This window comes from Aedes albopictus, chromosome 3 (genome assembly GCF_035046485.1).
Source record: "Aedes albopictus strain Foshan chromosome 3, AalbF5, whole genome shotgun sequence".
Classification (NCBI taxonomy): Eukaryota; Metazoa; Arthropoda; class Insecta; order Diptera; family Culicidae; genus Aedes; species Aedes albopictus.
The window spans coordinates 172,457,171-172,478,965 of record NC_085138.1 but is presented as its reverse complement, the minus strand read 5'-3'; the positions used below and the strand labels follow the sequence as shown (position 1 = coordinate 172,478,965).

Genomic DNA, 21,795 nt, shown 5'->3' with positions numbered 1-21,795 from the left:
AGGAAGAACTCACATTTTGCGAGTTTGTCGGGAGTGGGATTCGATCCCAGGTCCTCGGCGTGATAGTCAAGTATTCTAACCATTACACCAGGTCCGCTCCACACCCTCTCTCTCTCTTCTCTCTTCTTGGCGTAACGTCCCACTGGGACAAAGCCTGCTTCTCAGCTTAGTGTTCTATGAGCACTTCCACAGTTATTAACTGAGAGCTTCCTCTGCCAATGACCATTTTGCATGCGCATATCGTGTGGCAGGCACGAAGATACTCTATGCCCAAGGAAGTCAAGGAAATTTCCTTTACGAAAAGATCCTGGACCGACCGGGAATCGAACCCGTCACCCTCAGCATGGTCATGCTGAATACCCGTGCGTTTACCGCCTCGGCTATATGGGCCCACACCCTATTAAGTTTTATTTTGATTGGAAATTTGGTCATTGAAATATTTTTCGAAGAGTACTTGGGAATAATACAACTTAACTTTTTGAGAGATTTTTTACAAAGTGTATCATAATAAATTTATCAGCCAAAGAAGCGCGTAAAGTGAAGCGGAGATAAAGAAAAGAAAAATAATAAAGAAATAGAATGAATTATTGTTGATGTCTCTACAAGTCTAATGGTAAGGTTTCAGTATTTAGGGTAGTTTTCGGAATAGTAATATTGTTTTTTTTTTTTACAAAAACACACTCTTTATTAAATTACGTTCAGGCCACATGAAGGTATTTACACTCCAGTGACATCGGTGATCCAGTTGCGCAGAAGAGGATAAGCCACGCGAGCATAGACGCCAGGCTCGTTACCGAGGCAGTTGGTAGCTCCCCACGATACAATACCGATCTGGCGTCCTCCAGTAACCAGTGGGCCACCGCTGTCTCCATTGCAGGCATCGCGACCTGGTTCGCTGGCGCACAGCATGCTGCAAATGGGAAAGTTATCAACATTGGAACCTTGACTGACTCATTGCCGGGAACTTACTCATCGGTAACCCATCCTGCAGGCCATCCGGCACGGCACGTTTCCGCTTCAATCACTGGGATATCAACCATCTGCAGAATGACTGGCAGGGATCCAGGGACGCTCTGTAAGAAATGTTATGGTTATGTAAAGGATTGATGGTCGTATAAAAGGTCTCTACAATATTTTACCGTAAGACCCCATCCGGACAGAACGGCACGAGTTCCATGAGGGTAGTATGTTTCCGCTGGCACCAGCTGAATGGGAGTAATGTGCAGGCCTTCCAGGGGTTCCACAGTACGGAGAACGCAGACGTCATTTTCCAAGTTCCAGTCATCGTATTGGGGATGGTTAATGATCTGCTCAACCTCGAAAATGATACCTCCTTCCAGGCGGTTGGCAGTGCCGCCACGCAGGCTCATCTGCAAACGTCAATGATGTTGATAAGTGTTATGTACCCTAACGCTATCAATAACAAAACGCACAATGGCAAGACTTGGCACAGGGTAGGTGCAGTGAGCAGCCGAAAGAGCCCAGCGGTCGGAAATGACCGAGGCACCACAGCTGTGCGATCCACTGCGACGCAGGGAAAGCTGGTACGGGAAGCTTTCGATGTCGGCATCGACACCTCCGACGATACGTCCAGTCACTGGGGGTCTTGCAATAGGTTCCTTCATGCCATAGTATGCACCGGGCATACGTCTGTTGAACTGCAACCAAATGTCCTCTTCGGGACCAGCAGCAACTGCCGCTAAGCACAATGCAAGCACTACGAACACCTTCATCTTGGCCAAAACTCTGCTACCAACTGATACCGTGTCCCATTACCAAATTTCATTTATAATTTCGTAATGGAAAGGCTAGACGTGCATAAATACATAATATCGAATTCAATTGACTAGTAGCAAATGTGATTGTTTCCACTTATCTTAGTCTTATCGCCGAAATACGTACGCCGTTCGCTGATTAGATACTCACAAGGGAAATGGATTCAAGCGGCTACGAGCTGATACCATCTTGCACGTTTATTGCTGTTTCCAGTGGGATTGCCCAAATTCGCTGCTAGATATCGGGAATTTGAATTCGATGGGATTTCCTAAGCAAAGGGTTAGGTTGTAGAACGTAGGAGTGTGCGTATTTCGGTATTTTGCAACTTGGTTTGATTAAGGCCTACGACTTCACTGTTGCAAATGTTCAGTTGTCGCCGCAAGGAAGTTGTGAAAGATGTTATTCATGGTAAATTGCCATCGTCTTGGCTCAGTTCAGTTTATGGCAGTAATGGAGTAAGACCATGGCTGCATTCTAGTACGCTGCTGAAAGAAAAGTTTGTTAGCATCGCGATGGTTCATGATTGATAGGCCAACCCATCTCAATAACCAATGCCGGTTTCCTGCAATTGGAGAACAACCAAAAATTTGTCAATTTTGAGGGCAAATGATTATAAACCATGTGAACTTTCATTTCACAAAGATCCGTTTCGAATTTCATCGAGAAACGCGAGATTTACGTATTTTTATAATACAGGCACAATTTAAAAACAGTTATTTTTTTTTATTAGGCGTTGAAAAATAGTAATCCAAAACACATGGAGCAGTGAGTTCTTCAGGCCCTTTCCAAGATACAATTGAAATTAGTTAGTTTTTGCTGATTGATGAGCTAAATTAGTAAACTTGTAGCGTGCCTGTAGGATGTGCTTTGAGATTCCCATTTTTTTCGAGTTATGCCCCTATTACAGGAAAGCGACGATATATGAAAGGTTTCATAGAAAAATCTGTATCTGTATGTTTTTAAATTGAAAGTCAATTTTTAGAAATAAATTGAACAAATTCAGGCTCAGGCATTTTTGAAGTAAAATTTTTAAGCAAATTTGGAATTCCATCAAATTTAGAATAAATACGGTGGCTCCAGGAAGGTAACCCAGAAACGATCGCAACATGTACTGAGTACACGCACCATGAAATAACACGCTTGTGGTACACAGCGTAAACGTGTTGTCACTGAAGGTAGTCGAAGGCGCGAGGGTTAAGGGATTATTTGAATATTCAGTGGTTGTATTTTGAAAAAAAAAAACTAGGGGCATATTGCGTAAATTTCATTGCAAATGTGGATTTATTGGAAAAAAAGTTGAGTTTTTGAAAAAAGTATGTAGCCATATATATAAAAAATACGACAAATATATTGCCGTTTTACGCATAATTGTCCCATGTTATATTGGGACAATTGGGCGTTGAATGGCAGCATAGTACCGTCAAATGGGGTAACTTGCAACACTTTTCGACTTTGAAGCAATATAATTGAAAATCAAAATATTTAAAACAAACTGTAATGCATCGTATACACTAAATACCACGAGTAGAATACTATGCAGCACTTGATTTACCAAAATACGTTGACACCTAATCAGGAGGTACGAAATATATGTTTGTTGCAAGTTACCCCATCTATACGGTAAGTTGCAACACATGACATGAAGCTAAGTTTGCTATCATTAAACTGCACGAACATTCTAGTTCTTAATCGTATTATGAGTTTTGCCTTTCTCGTACACTAAGTGTACTGGAAAGGCTATATGTTCACTCCAAAAATGACTTTTTGATAGGAGGCCCGGAGATTCGAGCCACATATACCAATCAACTCAGCTCGACGAATTGAGGTGATGTCTGTGTGTGTGTATGTGTGTGTGTATGTGTACAAACGAACTCACGTCACTTTTCGGCAGTAAATCTCAACCGATTTTAATGACCGACGGTTCATTCGACGCGGAATCTGGTCCCATTGTTTGCTATTGAAAATGGTTCGGATCGGTCCAGCCGTTCCGGAATTAGGGCCATTTAGGCGTTCCGGACCGGTACCCCAGGAAGGGGCTAGATATGAAAATGCAACAAACGCACGCATGCGACACATCAAACCACGGCATTTTCGATAATATGATGAAGGGTAAGCAAGAAAATAGTCTCAGACCATATCTGAACCGGTAGTGTTCCGGAACCGGTTCCAAAGGTCTCACCAGAAGTGGTCAAATATAAAAGTGAACCAAACCCATACATGCGGCTCATCAAATCGCAGCTTTTTCAATAACCTGATGAACGGTTAACAGGAAAATAGTCTCAGATCATATCTGAATCGGTAGTGTTCCTGAACCGGTTCCGGGCATCCGTCCCGCCGGAAGTGGACAAATATAAAAGTGAAACAAACCCCTTTGCGATAACCTGTTGAACGGTTAGCAAGAAAATGGTCTCAGATCACATAAGAAACTACCGGTGTTCCAAAACCGGTTCCGGAGGTCCCGCCGAAAGTGGCCAAATATAAGTGAAGCAAACCCAGGCATGCGACACATCAAGTCGCGGCTTTTTCAATAACTTGATGAATGATAAGCAAGAAAATAGTCTCAGACAACCTAAGTTTCTACCGGTAGTGTTCCGGAACCGGTTCCATATGTCCCGCCAGATGTGGCCAAATATAAAAGTGAACCGAACCCATGCATGCGACACTTCAAATCGCGGCTCCTTAGGCGACCTGATGAATGGTTAGTAAAAAATAGTTTTAGACCATATTTGAGACAACCAGAGGTGTTCCGGAACCGGTTCCGGGTTCCTTCCGGAAGTGGCCAAATATTATTTTTAACTCGAAGCTACTTCATCTCGGGACCCTTCCCTTCCGAAGGAAGAACCTACGTTTTGTGAATATGTCGGGAGTGGGATTCGATCCCAGGCCCTTGGCATGATAGTCTTGTGTTCTAACCTTCAAACCAGGCCCGCTCCACCGCCAAATATTTAAGTGAACCAAACACATGCATGCGACACATCAAATCGCGGCTCCTTAGGTAACCTGATGAACGGTTGGCAAGAAAATAGTTTCAGACCATATTTGGGACAACCGATGGTGTTGCGAAACCGGTTCCGAGTGTTCCGCTGGAAGTGCCCAAATATAAAAGCGAACCAAACCCATGCATGCGAAACGTCAAATCGCGGATTTTCCGATAACCTGATGAACGGTAAGCAAGAAAATAGTCTCAGACCACATAAGAAACTACCGGTAGTATTCCAAAACTAGCGTTGGGTGCTTCGTCGGAATTCAAAAGTGAGAAAAATTAGAGCAAGCGATAGATATCTTGACAAAACTAAGACGATCTCATCCAATCACACCATTTCAGATTCCTGAGGTGTAATAATGCAGAAGGATGGGTCAACGTTGTATGGGAAAATTAAAATTTAATCGTAATAACTCCGAACAAACTTTTTCAATTCTCTTTTGCGTCTAAAATGACTGCGTAAAATTTTTGTGCGACTGGTTGCTCCCTTACGCACTGTAATGTGGTTGAAAGTTGAATGGGATTCAGTATGAAAAATTTCAGTTACTTGCATGTTTTAGTCAAATATTACAAACATCTCGTAGCCAATGATAATAAAATATAGCGTGTGTAGAAGTGTGTAGAAAATACTTTGTCGAAAATCGTTAAGGTATCTGTGTTTGTGAAAACGTTGTATCGTCTTGGTGTTGATCGGCCTCCAGTGATAGTGAAGGAGGTCAAGCTGTCCACTGAGAGGTCTGATATTTTTCAGCTCTGCCTATACGTTGAACATAACGTCGGAATATGTGCCATCAATAAGTTTAAAGTCAATTCAATGATGGCTCTGATAAAATTCTAAGTTAAGTATTCTCATGATTCAGGAACATTTCAGCTCACGTCAACGGAAACGTCATGAGTACATATTCGACGAGAAAGGCACTATCACCACTAGGTGGATCAATCCGGGTTTTTTTTTCAGAGTTGTGCAATATCATACTGATATTGTACAATCGTCACTATCACTCCAGGCCGTTTAATATCAAAACGACAATGACAGGGTACGACTTGATATTGACCCGCACTCTAGATCACAATCATTGCAACTGCTGTGATATTTTAGTGGTTTTCACCAAAACTGAAACGTTTTTGTGACCAACATGCAAAACTTGTTATTATGTACCACATATTAAAATATCATCTTGGTAAATCTTCATTTGGATTTTTAAACGAATTTTAAAGATGGCCTATCAGTGATTTCCACAAACCATCACAGTCAGTCCAGTTCTGATGGGACAAGGAAAGTGACGGTGAATCAATAGAGCGCACGCTGACTTGGTCGTAGTCGGCCTATCAAAATCAGCGATTTGCTTACAATTGACAGTGACAGAGTGCAACTCTGTGTAAGGCATGTTAAATGCATTGAAAAGATGTACATCGTTTCACAACAGATCTCATGTCCCTCAATTATAAAATATACACTCCCGATCAAAAGTTTGGGGTCACCCCCTCAAAAACATGTCATTTTTTTAGGCCCATATCTTCGCCATTTTGCGTCCGATTTCAAAACCCTAGGTCTCATTCAAAAGATAATAAGTCAAAGAAACTTTGAACATGATTTAAAAGAAACTTTTTCAAAAAATTTTGTTTGTAAACTTAAACCAAAGTTGCCAATTTTTCTAAAAAAATGAATTTAAACTTACGGCAGTGTCGCTGGAAGTTGGGTCGAGCTTTGAAGGTTCAAAGCTTTATTATTATTTTCTTTATTTACGAGATTTTCAGCCCTGGGCTGGTTCATCTCGGAGGTTCAAAACTTTATATTGTCAGTACCGGCGCCGGCTACATCCTTGCGGTCATCGGGGATAGGGAGGAATGTTAGTGAGACATCCGTTGCTACTAGAGACTGTGTGTTTCTCCGCATCTCCACGGTTGTCACAGGAAGGAAGTTTGTTAGTGGGAAGAGATAGATAGTTAAATAGATCTGGATTCACATTGATAAGTGATGCAACCACTGATATGATTTAGTCCATTTAAAACAATGGCTTCATCATTGAAATAGAGTTAATTAAGTATAATTCAACGATTGAATACTTAGGGCGCTGATTTTACTTCACTATTGAGTAAACTTCGGTTAAGGCTGAAGAAAATGAGATCAAACTATGAAATTGTTTTTATTTACTCTTATAGGTCTCACTTGCCCCAGATGTTGAAATGCACTGGAGCAAGTGAGAGCAGTAAATAAAAGTTAATAACTGAAGAACTATCACAGTTTTTTTTTCGCTTAAAATAATTTGCAAGAACTCCCACTATTAACATGAAACTGAAAAAGTATGACTTTATTTGTTGTTCTATTTTAAACCCTCGAGCAGTCGCGTCTTTGAGTACCTGCAGCGACGCCCCGCTCGAGCATTTTCCATGGTGCGTGTACCCAGTACACGACGCGACCGCTCCCGGGTTAAACGACGAATGTAGTAGTGCACGTTAATCTTCTTTAGTAAATTGAGAATTACAGTTAACGTTCAACTTTTCGTCATTGAAATCATCGTCATCATCAAACATTTGAAAGCAGTTTTTTAGTTCAAAACAAAAGTTTTTGCTATGAAAATATATTCACTGTACTCCTGAGGAATATAATGCAGTGAATATATTTTCATGATCCTTGTTTTGATTTGCAGCGGGAAAACTGCTTTTTATTTTCCGAAAAATGATGACGGTTGCTTGAGCCTTAACCAATAATACCATATATGGTCTTTTTATGGTGGAAACAATAACTATTTTTGTATTCAAAGAAGCCATGCCATTGTATGCCGTGTGTAATATTCAACCCTGAAGGACACGCGCTGAATAATGTCAAGATATGTTTGCATAAAACATCCTAGAAATCCTAGAAGCCAAGCAGGCAAACCCACGGAAAATCTTTAAATTTTCCAATAGAAATTGGTAACTTCCGGTTTTTCTTGCTTTTAATCAAGGTTTTCTGGTGATATTATTACCACCCAAGTATTTCCAAGGATATTGAGAATCACATGGAGGCACATGGTTGTTGGTGCCTACGCTACCCACGATAGAGCCTAAACCAAGTAACAATTTTAATTTTATCGATGTTATCGATTCAAAAACCCTAAACATAAAACCATTGATGCCGACTTGAAAGTCATGTCGAGTTCTTATATGCCTCCAAAAGCCCACATTCTGGCTAGTTGGCCCAGCCTTATTAGGATCTAAAGAACTCCGGTATGCAAACCGGTTTAGGATTTCGGGTGGTATCAGAGTTTTATCGTATCCCCGATACAACCTTCTAAATAAAACCATCTTCTGACTTGTCTAATATTTGCTTTGTTTATTTTTAAAAATGTTCGATCGTCAGAATAAATTATGCTTGGTTTTATATACAGCCATCAATTTGTTATCCTATTTAATACGTGTTAGGAGACATACCACGGGAAATTCGTGGTGAATGTGACTGTGATAAGGACAAAAAATAAGTGCGCCACACAAACTGTGCATTAATTGGAAGTTAAATGCATTTAATTTACTCGGTGGAATTGGGTGCATGAAAGGATTTTTCAACATAGCGGAGCTTCAAAGACATTATGTAATTTTTCTGAAAATAAGCTTGACGGAAACGTGTTGAATCGTTAAGTTTGATCTCAAGCTGTACGTGAAATGCTTTTTCTGTATTACATAAACTATAACGGCTAGGCGACATATTCTTCTGATAACACTCTGTGTTCCTGATGATTCCTCCAATAGGGCTAACCCTCCTGAGGTGGTCATAACTGAGCTCATGATAGAACTAGCGGTTTTATCACAGCATTTTTTGGTCTATGTTACGACCACAAAATCTTTTGTTGGTTTTATGCATTTCCCTACAGTATTGTGTATTTGTTTACAATAAAATCTCTCCGACAACAACCGCAAATGCAAGTTTTATTGAAATGGTATATAATAAGTGATAAAACCCATTCATGACTACTTGCAAGTCTTTAACTAAAGATGTTTATAGTAGAAGTTATATGATAGTTTTATGGAATGCCAAAGGTGCAAAGTAAAACACTACCACATAAAACTTATATAGAACAACTAGCTTTTTCACATGCTCGTTTAAAACCAGGATAAAACGTGAATAAACCTTCAAGGCATGCTGATTGTTACTTGGGAAGTAACCACGAGGCACTATAGCTTACTTCGAAACTACATACATACATACATACTTCGGAACTAATATAATGCTAATAAGGAGCCGACACGTTCTATATTAGTCGTTTAATAGCCTTGTGTGTCAAAAAAGGCGAAATATAGTGCTAATGGTTACATGGGAGGTCATTCAAACATGCCGACCATAGTCTTGGGGGAAAGTGGTCTGTAAAATTGTAACACTCCATATATTGAGTGAGCCCGACAAATGATGGACGTTCAGTGGCATCTTATCCCATGGCAGATGGCATGGATTGATTATCTTGGATATTCATAAATACCACCTTAACCGATGTGTATCAAATATCGATCGGAAAGAACAGACAATCTGGCTGATCCTGTTGCGGATTACAAGGCACTTCTTTATCGGGCGGTTTGTAGCTATTATCATACAGTTAAGAAAATGATAAGGGGATTGTCCCGTAAAATCCGACTTGAATTGTCATTGGAAAATCGGAAACCTAACAACATCACGGCGTATCTGTGCATACAAGATAATACATAGTATAATCATCGTAGCATGGTGCGCTTATCATTGGGCAAATACGGTTTAAAATGATTTCCCCAATATTTGGGGGGAGAGTATGGGATTCTCCAAAGTATTAATCTCCGGAACTCCGATGTGAAATCATATTGAAAACCCAAAACAATCCGTTCGAAAAGCAAAGATCAATTCTTTCGCCAAGCTATCACGAAAATCCCAAATATAGGGAGATATCAAAAACCCGAATTTCCAAACTGGCTTACCATGCTAGGAGTATTAATTTATTATCTTGAATGCACAGATACGTTATGATGTGGTTGGGTTTCCAATTTTCCGATGACAGTTATAGTAGGATTTTTCCCTTATCATTTTATTACTTCTAACTTCTCACATCATCTAGTTCATAGATATTTTTAAAGATGAGATAGTTGTTAGAAAAAACTAAGTCTTGCGTTTGAATAACTCTCGCAAAGGTCGGTCCGCTATTGACATCTTGTCTTTGAAATGTTTTAGGTGGCGATTTTCTTAAAGTAATCGCCGAAAAAAGTTAACAAAAGCATTCACGGTGTCTTTGATAGAATTATATTATTGAAAAAAGCAGTATCGCTAGGTCATCCACCAAATTAAAGCTAAGGGTCTAGTTTTTCAGTTGGTGTTTGGAACGAATGTTCTATCGGGGGCTATTTTGGCTGTAAAACACTTAAAAAGGGGTACTTCTCGGAAATTTCTTCTAGAAATCACGAAAAGATTTCCGATAGAACATTTCCCTCTTAGCACCAAATGGAAGAGGAGATACATACTTAGCCTCAATTGAGTTGGTGACTTGGCGATACTGGTTATGTTTTGAATATATTTTTTGTCACAGACACCGTGCACAGACTTCGATCATTCGAACTGATGGAGCCCCAGTTAGTTACAACCACAACTATCTCTGCAGCTGCACATGACTCCAAACGATTCCAGTAGTTTTTGTGTTGAATGGCAGCCCAGCTGTCAATCTGAAAGTTTACCCAACACTTAAATACTGGAATAACTGGATCAGGTCCAATGAAGATATGTGATGCTGAAGTGCGAGCTAACTCATCAATCAATTCACTTTCAGCGATGGAAGAATGACCAGGTACCCATACAAGGTGAACAGTGTTTGCTAAATGCAGCTCCTCGATTTGAATCCGACAAGCGATAACACTGTTCGACAAAAAAAAACTTTTGCAGTGATCAGAGACCCCATTAGTAGGGAATAAAAGCGCATGGAAAATGTAGAAAAATGCCATTTTCAAATTTGTTGGAGCACCCCTAGAAACTTTTTGAGATGAGTTTGAATTTTATTCATTTTTGAAGGTTAACAAGAGCTTTAGAAATCATCATAAACACATTTGAAATACAATATCTTTGAAATGTAATTTTGTGCACCGCTGAAATTTTCACAGATCTGAGAAGTAACTTTGGTAAATAACTAGTCAAAATTCCGACATTCCATTTCATTGATACACATCCGGGAAGAATCAAATATGACTTATATAATACAAATCCTTGAAGTTTTCTCTTAATTCAATCACAAAAAGCAAGCCCCTATCCTTATCTAATCATGACAACATAACTATTTTACTTTGATTTGACTTCGGAATGCTACACTTATGATCTAAATAATTGAATTCAAATTTTCGAGAGGAAAATCCGGTCGATCTTTCAAATTACTAACGTGTTAAGCCTGTGTAAAAATAAAAATAAAAATAAAAGATAATACATTTTTTTTGCGATCAGTACAAAAAAAAACGTTTCCAGTGTTTTCGTGGGTTGTCTATATTCACTTAATGTTTCGAAGAACCTCCTAGCCATACCAAGGTGGTAAAATTGATAACTTTATTGAATAAAACAAACTTATTTCAATACAATGAATTGAAGCTGGCATTGCGCAGAAAACATGGTTTGAGTTCACGACTGTTCAAAACAATACAACCCTAAAAAAATGCAAACCAAAAATGAGAACACTCTCCATTTACTGTAGGATAATCCAGATGACCTCCAATTGTAGAGGCGCTTGGTGAGATAAGGAGAAAATCATTTGTTTACATAAAAAAGTCAATTTCTTGTCGTCAAATTTTACTCATTTTTTGCTCTAGAAGTTGCTATTTTCCATTTGCAATGGCTTCCATTATCATCATTCTTGATGCCCACGCCGACAGACATCGGATTGGCCAGCTAACAAAAAATCCGGAAGATCGCTCGCCGGAGGCATAGCAAGAGCTCCTCAAATTAATCACATAAATTGTTCGTAAGTACCTAGCGGATCTAAGCGCAACTGAAAGAGGAGTAAATTTTCTTTCCAAAAAGTGCTCGTTTGTTTCTCTACGATGCGGAATTCGATACGAAAAAGTGAAAAAAGTGCACTTTGCCTATGCTGCGCAATGGCACTTTTTTGCAGAGTCACGTTTTTCGTAGGGTTCTCATTCCTGCCACCAGATGCGGAGGGATCGTTAGCTTCCGTTGAATTCACCTATTAGTAATCGTACAAGCACTGTTGCTTTCATCACATTTTAGTTAGTGTCACAATACAGAATGTGTATGTTGGGGCATTACCATTGAAGACACTTTTATGAAATTAATTGAATTTGTCATGTAGTAAAATCTTAATTTCAAGCTCAATAATGTCCTCCACGATTGTAAAATTGCTTTATAAGTTCCAGCAGCATATGGTCTGGAACCATTTGGGCAGGATTACCTATTTTGGACACTTGTGTCTATGACTCAGTCAATTTAGAACCGATTGACTTGATTTTTGAGACACGATCAGATACGCATATTGTCTAGATGTGCAACAATTCAAGTCAAACGAAACAAACGATTTTCTCTTTATTTCACCAAGCGCCTCTACAATTGGGGGTAATTTGGATTAGCCTATCCACCAGGTCAAGCAATCTGGAATGGTTGCAAAGATACACACTAAATCATTGAAAAGTATTCTCATCCATATGCGATATATGGATATTTAAATTTGGGCATGACTCGAAATTCGATCAAAACAAAATACTTCCTTGAATTAAGTAGACGAAGTGTATTTTGCCTAAATTGTGATCCTTAACAATCGCATTCAAAATCGCAGTTTATTGGTATTTAAACATGATTATGAAAGTAACATTTGATGTCAAATGTTACAATAAACTTTGTTCATTTTCATAAGCGACAATTTTTTTTTGAAAACTGCAATTAGAACATAACATTTATTTGAAAAAGTTTTTTCTTAAAATACTCATGTTGGCCTCAAAGAATTAATCTAACTTTCTTCCTGTGGATCCTTTGCAATCATATCCTAAAATTTCTCGTATAGCTTTCTAGAATCATACCGTCAAACGGGGTGACTTGCAACGGCGGGGTGACTTGCAACACTTGATGTCTACTGTCTATGTTTATCAACAAAACATAAAAATCGGACGTTTACGTACCAAAACTCATTTGTAGTAGTAGCCACGATTTTTACTTTTATGAAAATAGTTCCAACAAAATATTCATAAATTTAACATTAGTCTGAAAAAGTAACAAAAATGTGAGCCTGCAAAAGAATGAAAACAAAATTTCCCAAAAATAATATTCTGTATGCGGATTCTATACATAATGAGCTATATGAATTTCCATTTTACTTTATAAAAATATTACAATATCTTTGTTATATTTATATGTTTTGAAATATTGTAACTAGACGGGGTGACTTGCAACACTCATTTTCTTAACAATTCAAAGTCCAGAAAAACGAAATATTGTTGTTTAACTTATAATTCACCAGGAAAAGTCTGAAGGATCATTATATGAACTGAAAAATACATTAAAACTTATGTTAAATTAACAATTAGTAACTTGGTGTTTTTGAGCCCAATATTTCCATATAAAAATTCACAATTCAATTTCCTATGTAAAAACAAATGTAAAAATAAGTATGTCAGCCCAAACAATATCACAAAAGTAGCAAGAATACTTATCAAATATGCTCGAAACTAAAAATTTATATCTGCGTGTTTGAAAAGGGATTTACATTGGGTGTTGCAAGTCACCCCGCACGACGTCTTTTATCAAAAACATGAAAAAATAAATTAATCTATAACTTGTTCACTCTATTTTATAGAGGAGCCGGCTATTAAAACTATTACAAATAGTTTGAATTTTAAAATTGAGTTTAATCAACATTTTTTGTTAGATGAAGCTAAAAAGTGTTGCAAGTCACCCCGTTTGACGGTACATAGTTAAACCAGATCAGGGGCGCCAACTTGGTCAAATTATTGGGGGGGCAGAGCCTGTTTTTTTCTGATTTTTTGTATGGGAAAATTCAAAAATCGGCAAATATTGGGGGGGGGGGCAAAACCATGCTTGCCCCCCCCCCCCCCCCCTAAGTTGGCGCCTATGAACCAGATGTTTGAAATTCAATTTCCATCTTCTTCAGTCAGAGACTGAAAAATATATTACCACTAGAAAACGGACGTCACATCTAGTGAACTAGTGGAGAACTTGTAAAGAAACGTTTTCTCCTACTGAAGCGGAAATCCATCCAATATTCCGAGGCGTACGAAGTATCCGAAAGACTGACGCTTCACGGCATTAACGCTTAGAAGTTTTTTAAATGGATATGAATATGGGCGTGCTTTATGGGACTAGATTAATAAATAAAACTTAAAAGGTTTTTACTATATAAGTCAGAGTTAGGCCTTCGCGGATATGTATCAATGAAACGGAATGTCGTAAAAGGTAGAAATTTTGACTACCTAGTTATTTATCAAAGTTGCTTCTCAGATCTGTGAAAATTTCAGCGGTGCACAAAACTGCATTTCAAAGATATTGTATTTCAAATGTGTTTATGATGATTTCTAAAGCTCTTGTTAACCTTCAAAAATGAATAAAATTCAAACTCATCTCAAAAAGTTTCTAGGTGTGCTCCAACAAATTTGAAAATGGCATTTTTCTACATTTTCCATGCGCTTTTATTCCCTACTAATGGGGTCTCTGATCACGGCAAAAGTTTTTTTTTTTGTCGGACAGTGTAATTAACTTCGACCTAGAATTGGCCCGGGCTGTAAAACGGTGAGTAAGTAAGGAGAGTGTCTAACATAGCTCTGGTCCTCACAAGTTTCTACCTCATGCTTCCATGGATCAATCGATGACAAAGACCACGAGCTAAGAGTTGTGTGTCGATTGAGCCCCAAATAAGTGAACTATTGAAAAAAAAAAAGAGTTGTGTGCTTAGCTGGTTGTGCAGCCTGGGCACTGTTGTCCTTCTGACTTCAGCTAGATTGAAGAGGTATGTATCGAGCGTCTATTCACCAAGGAGGTGCGGCTCAAATTGCGTCTGTTTTGGCATCCAGCGGCTGAGTATGAAAATCTCCACTAGAAACTATACCTAAAATGGCAGCCACACCACGGTGGATGTAGGACCTAGGCCACCAACCTACTGTTCTCGAAACCTAAAAACCGTTACAGAAACGGAAAATGAATGATTATGAACTGATGCAACGACTTTTAGCGCGAAACAATGTACAAGAATTGGAACTTGGAATGTATTAAGTCTAGCACGGCAGGGTAAACTGGCACAACTAGCCAATAAGGGATGTTGTATGAAGTTTGAGATCCTAAGAATGAACGAAGTCCGTTGGCCGAACTTTGGAAAACACAGATTGGCGTTGGGTCAAATTCTGCTATACTCTAGCCTACGAGGTGAACACGTCCTCGTCACCGTGGAGTTGGTTTCCTGCTCAACGCTCACGCCCACGCCGCGCTCCATAAAGTGGGAACCTATTAACGAGAGGATAGTTGTAGTCAGATTCAGAACACGGGTTCGAAACCTTACCATGATTTAATGTAACGCGCCAACCGATGCTGCCGAGTTGCAAGACAAAGAGAACTTTTACAGTCAATTGAATGCTGTCGTGGACAAATTCCGAAAGGTGATGTCAAGATCCTCATGGGCGACTTCAACGTGAAGGTTGGTTCCGACAACTCGACTATGAGCATGTCATGGGACGCCATGGTCTCGGATAAATAAGCGAAAACGGAAAGCTATTTGCAGAGTTTTGTGGCAACAATCACATGGTGATTGAGGGATCGCTCTTTTCTCATCGACCAGTGCACAAAGTGACATAGGCTTCCCGTGATGGGGTCACGGAAAATCAAATCGACCACATCTGCATCAGCCGAAAATGGAGACGGAACCTTCTTGATGTACGGAACAAACGTAGCGCGGATATTGCGTCCGACCATTATCTCCTAATCGGCGAGATCCGACTGCGCATTGCTAGAATCCATCGACAGAAGGAGAAAATCGGGCGCCGGTTCAAAACACGCCAACTGGAAGACGATGCGGTGAAAAGGTCCTTAGTCGAGGAGCTAGAGAACCGTGCTACGGATATTCCAGAAGGTGGAAGCGTAGAAGATCAATGGAGCGCCATCAAGAACGCCGTCATCGCCACCGACAACCCGTCAGCGCTATTCGGCTCTCGAGAAGGAAGTGAAACGCTCATGTAGACCGGACAAAAGAGCGTGGGTGGACTCCCTAGCCGACGAAGGCGAGAAAGCCGCAAACACCGGTGACATCCGTCTCCTCTACGATGTTCCACGTCACCTTAGTGGGACTAAGATGAACGCTACGATGCCCGTGAAACACGTCTGGACTGTTTCTGACCGACCCAGCTGACCAATTGAAACGCTGGTTCGAGCACTTTGGAAGTTTTCTTCAAGTGTCGGTCACGCCATCAACACCTCAGCACGATCCGCAAAGGGTTCGACGCAACACCGAAACTCCACCTTTTTTTTTGTTTTTATTTTTGTGTATTTTAACTTTGATGCTAATTCTACACTAACCGAAACTCCATCAGTACAGGAAGTAGAAACAGCCATCCGTAGTATGAAATCGAACAGGGCCTCAGGGGTCGATCGCATATCAGCTGAGCCTGAGATGCTCAAAGTTGACCCCGTAGTATCCGCACAACTACTGCATCAATTATTCTGCAACATATGGGAAACCGAGACATTTCCGGTCGACTGGATGCAAGGCGTCTTAGTAGGGAAGACTGGGGAGACTTGATCCCTTTTTCTTAATTTACCTGAAACTTTAAGAAAAAACACAAAACTTTATAGATCCGATTTCCGTACAAAATGGCAGGTAAACATCTATTGCAAGTTAATACACAACAGAAGGTCTTTAAATCATTGTTAAAGTTTTCAAAACTGTGTTTTTATGGAGGCATGTCTTATAATGTATTTTTCAAAAATGGGTGACACTTGATCCCCCTTTGAGCACATGGGTAATTTAAACGGAAAATAATTCCAGAGTCTTCCTATTCATTTTCTTTTCGAGTTTTTTTGTATTTTCGATTAATATGTAGTGTTTGAAATTGTAAGATTTCCTTAAATTTTTTAAGGATATGCCGTATTTTCAAAATGGGGAGACTTGATCCCCTTTTTATTGGTTTGTACACTGCAAATTTTGTTTGCCGGTTTTCAGCAAATTTTGCTGATTTTTTTTGTGCTGATTTCATTCAGCAATATGAATTTACTGAATATCAGCAATTATTTTTCAACTTGCTGAACAATCCAGCAATTTTGACAGTTGATCAGCAATGTTGTGCTGAAATTCAGCAAAAATTTTGCTGAAATTCAGCAATTTATTTTGCTGATTTCTTTTTGTGCTGGAAGCGTTTCGAAAAATTTGGTGTGTACTAAAGTTATAATTATCTGACACATTTTATCGTTGAATAGACTAGAATTCCAAGTTAATAGAGGCTTCCGAATAGAATTTTATTTTTCACATGTATAATGTGTGTGTAACCCTCGAGGGATCAAGTCTCCCCATGTCACCCCAACTAACAATCACTCATTTAACAGGCACCATTATGACGAATTAATTCAGCATCATGTTGAATAACATTTGAATTATTTTCACGTACAACCTATGTTCGGGTTTTGTTCACACAAATTTGGAGAAGTTATTAAGCATCATGCTGTGCACCAACTTATTTTTTTGTTGTTCAAAGCGTTTTACAAATGCACAGAAAAGTTGTTATTCGGCTTTGGAAAAAATGACTGCAAATAAATAAAATGCAAAAATGTTGAACTCTCACGAGAGTAATTATTTGCTCTTATATTGCGAACACCTATTATGAAATATGAATTACATATAAAATTACCTAAATCTGGATTAGAACTCGAGACCTGTTGATTGCCAGCCGCATGCCTTCCTATCTGCGCCATCCTAGAGATGGTGAGATGCAGCACCCAAAGCAAAACATAATCTTCCCATGACTCAATAATGATCACTCCTGAACTTGTGTTCAGCAGTGGTGAATAAGCACAGCACGTGGTAATCAACTGAACAGCGCCTTATACTTCAACAGCTGTTCAGCCCAAAACACGTGTTTTCCATTCTGATCTCGCTGTCAGTATTTTTATCGCACGGTGAGAAAACTTGTATCGCATGCGGCCAAAAAGTGTTGGTCCTTATTAAAGATATTGTTTCCAGACGTACTTATTGCGATATAAATATGTTATTATTTTTATTATTAATTATTGATCTTCAAAAATGTATGACAATTTGTGGTGCGGTATGGTCTTGGACATGGACATGGTGCATTCACAGCATATGTTCAGGTAATCTACTCATTTTCACTCGAAGATCCGTTAAGCAATTGTTTTATTTATGCTTTTGTCATGGAATCTTGATACTATGTTCAATAAATTGCGCATAAGGATGTTTAGGGATACTTGAAATGTGTCAATTTTTGAATGCTGTTTGGTTATCTTGGTGACTGTGGGAACAATATTCAGTAAACACTACAGTACTGAAATGTCAAATGCTTCGATCCAAGCGTCTCGTACAATCGAACTGCTGCGGAAGATAAAAATATAATTAAGTTACATAATTATATTCTGTTTTATTTTATGTGATTCGTTTGAAATATTGGTTATTTAAGAACTTGGTTGTCTAAACAGTTTTAGCCATGATTTATCCCATAATCCGATCAAAGTTCCGAGTCAAACTATGACGGGCTGAAGGCGTTTATTTGACAAGTGAAAAGCACATTGTTCAGGAGCATATGCTTATCGATACATCAGCTTAATAAGATGCAGACAAATGTTTTGTTAAACTCTTTTGTTAAGGAATCAATGCTTGTCGAATAAATTCCTTATTAAACTTTTGAAAAGTGTTTTAATTTATCATTGTTAATACCGATGAGGAAAGTCGAACATTGACTACTTTTTCAATTGTAAAATCATTTAAACAGTAATGTGTAGAGCATAATTTTAGTTCAGCTATCATTACCATTATTAAGCAACAATTCAGCAAGCTTGCTTGTTTGTGACTTGCAATTGTTAGTTGGGACTGTTGTGTATACTAAGCTGAATTAATTAAAATATATTAACAAAAGCCTTATTTGGATAAATAAGTTTGACAGTATTTTATTTAAACTATGTGCTGTGAAATTGTGACACGATTTGGTTCAATTTTCACAAAGTCATTGAGATTTTTCGGAATCGTCTTAAACATTTCTGAAGGACTGAAAACAAACCATCAGCCGTTAAAAAATAATGCAATGTACAATCGAAAACACTTGTTGCCAAACACTGTCCAGGAGTAGTTTTGAAAAAAATATGCTAGAAGAAAAATGTTTTTGATTCCGTGCAAATATGCGGAGAACAGGTCTCCCCAGGGATCAAGTCTCCTCAGTCTCCCCTAAAGGTTCCCAAAAAGGGTGACCTGACTGTATGCGATAATTGGCGGGGCATCACGTTACTGTGTATCGTTCTCAAAGTCCTCTGCAAAGTGATCCTTATGAGTACTGCGAGATGGTGTCTTGTCCGATCGCATCCGGGTCGTTGCTGTAGTGAAGCAACAAGATCAAATCGTTGGATGTAAACACGGTCAACCCTTTGAGTTTCACGGTAGCTGGGCAAGCTGTAGAGAATGTTGAAAGTTTCCAATATCTTGGTAGTCTAATGGCGGCCGGTGGTGGCACCAATATCGACATAGGTGCAAGGATCAAGAAGGCGTGGGCTGCCTTTGCGAGTTTAAGAAATGTATGGAAAAACAATCAAATTAACTCAAAAATCCGAATTTTCAACTCAAACGTGAAATGTGTGCTGCTGCACGCCAATGAAACTTGGTGTGTATCAGTGGAGAACACTCAACGGCTTCAGGTCTTCATCAATACATGCCTGCGGTATATAATTCGTGCATGGTGGCCTCACAATTCGATCTCCAACGTGGGGCTCCATCGTTGATTTCATCGAAAGCCGATAGCGACAGAAATTTAGGACCAAAAGCGGAAGTGGGTCGACCACACTTCACGCAGGGGCGGAAACGAAATCAGCAAACAAGCATAAGGTTGGAACCCAGCAGGACATCACAGCAGAGGCAGACCTAGAGGCTCATGGCGACGCAGCCTCAACAAGGAAATAAACGAAGTTGACAAAAATTTGACCTGGCCACAGGTCAAGGCGATGGCTGGCAATCGCCCAGGATGGAGATCTTCCAATTTGGTACTCTGCACCACCATGGGTGCTCAGGATTGAAAGTTATTAAGTCAGTAGTCGTTTCCATTTACCCCTGTTTTACTTGTTTATGCCATATTGATAAACGTGTAAGTGACAATGCTTCAGTTGGGACGACAGCTTTGTATAGTTTCGTAATATAATGTTTGTATTCAGCAGTGCACTTATTTTCGTATTAGGTTAAACATATAATTAAAGTCAATCAGTCTGTACAGTTAAACTGAAGACTGTGTAAAAAATGGGAACATGTGGGTTGGGTTCACTTTTTATCCAAATCAATCTAAATATTTGTGTTCCGAATAATGGTTTAAAATGTTGTAGTGAAGAGACGTTTTGTTTTATTATGAAAATCATACATTTTTATTAATCTAGTACAATTAAACATTTGTCTTACGCTAGACTCCAGTGTTCGAACTTATGAAAGTGCGAATGACACTTGCACCAATATTAGCGTAAACTCCGGCCAGATTACCTCCACACTGAGGTGAACCCCACGAGACAATACCGAACTGACGTCCTCCAGTGACAAGTGGCCCACCGCTGTCACTAGTGCAGGAGTCACGTCCTGGTTCTCCAGCGCAAATCATGCTGAAAGTACAAGAAAATATTCATGTAGGGATGCCGATATTAAATGCATAATGAAACTTACGTATCGGTAATTCGGGAAGCTCCCCATTGTTCGCGGCAAGTGGCAGTTGCAACTACAGGAATATCCACAGCTTGAAGGTTGGTAGATAAAGATCCTCCAGGGGATGTCAAACCCCAACCCGAAACAACCGAGCGGGTACCTCCGGCAAAGCTAGTACCAGCAGGTACGATGGTAATTGGCGAGATGTTAGTTCCAGCGAATGACGTCGTTGGTCGTAAAACGGATACATCGTTGTCGATGGCGTTAGCATTGTACTGAGGATGGTTAATGATTTGAGCTACAGCAAAAATAATTCCTCCGGTAAGACGACTGGTGCTTCCTCCACGTAAACTAGCCTAAATGGACGAATAAAAACAAGTTTAGATATTCAAGCATCATTGAAATTCTTAAAGCATAACTTACGGAGCTCACGGTCACTGGAGAAACGGTGCAATGAGCAGCGGACAAAGCCCAGTTGCTGGAAATGACGGAGGCTCCGCAGATGTGATCTCCATTATGGCGAAGTGACAATTGGTACGGGAAGTTGGCAATATCGACTTCGCTTCCTCCTATGATTCTACCTTCGAAATCGGGCACTTCATATCCTTCCAAGCCAGCAGGACGAAGCTTGTTGAACTTTAGCCAGATTTCCTCTTCGGGACCGGCTAGAGCGGACACCACACACAGTGCTAGAACGATGCCGGTCTTCATTGTCACTTCGATGTCAACTACAAGTTAACAGATTTTATGTGTAGCTTTTATACTCGAAGCGCTCTTATCTTCTCACCTGATGGGTGAATCACGCGTGAAAACACAGACTTTTGTATGCACTTGCTGTGTTCTTCGATAGAATTCAAATCTCCAAAGTTCAACATAAAGAAATTGTTTAGTTTTCGATATGAGTGAGGTTTATCATTTTTGACTTGATATTTTTTAAATTTGAATGAGATTATATTAATGCGCTGTATATCATAAATCATTTACTTTTGCATCAACACAACCATTTTTTTCTCCCAACTGTTGAGAAGGGTATAAGAACAAAATATAACTCAAAAATAGTTTGTTGGATTGAAATGATATCTTCGAAGATGAATTATAGAAATCATACACTGAGAGTAACATTTATCGCGGATCTTTGTTAGATGTCATATAATATCAAATAACCAAAAAGCTTGGTTATCTTGGCTTCTATTTTCGTCTGTTTTCCGCTATAACTCAGTCAAA

The 21,795-nt window shown here is 39.3% G+C and overlaps 1 protein-coding gene across 1 annotated transcript; it reads right to left on the bottom strand.

The window, feature by feature from the left end:
* Positions 1–654: 654 nt before the first annotated feature.
* Positions 655–21,310, bottom strand: LOC109401744 (transmembrane protease serine 9). The gene is made up of 7 exons (XM_062857597.1): positions 20,995–21,310; positions 20,593–20,927; positions 20,345–20,531; positions 1,434–1,772; positions 1,140–1,370; positions 970–1,073; positions 655–910 (listed from the first exon to the last, which is right to left on the bottom strand). Exons 1-7 carry the CDS (start codon positions 21,280–21,282, stop codon positions 718–720), a joined length of 1,677 nt encoding a protein of 558 aa, XP_062713581.1. The 5' UTR covers positions 21,283–21,310; the 3' UTR covers positions 655–717.
* Positions 21,311–21,795: the final 485 nt, after the last annotated feature.

Excerpts from the sequence above, each read along its gene's own strand:
- LOC109401744 (XM_062857597.1), bottom strand. The coding sequence starts at position 21,282 with ATGAAGACCGGCATCGTTCTAGCACTGTGTGTGGTGTCCGCTCTAGCC. Across the intron at positions 20,532-20,592 it reads GCTTCCCGAATTACCGATAC|CATGATTTGCGCTGGAGAAC; the intron begins GTAAGTTTCATT and ends TTGTACTTTCAG. Across the intron at positions 1,371-1,433 it reads CTGTGCCAAGTCTTGCCATT|ATGAGCCTGCGTGGCGGCAC; the intron begins GTGCGTTTTGTT and ends TGACGTTTGCAG.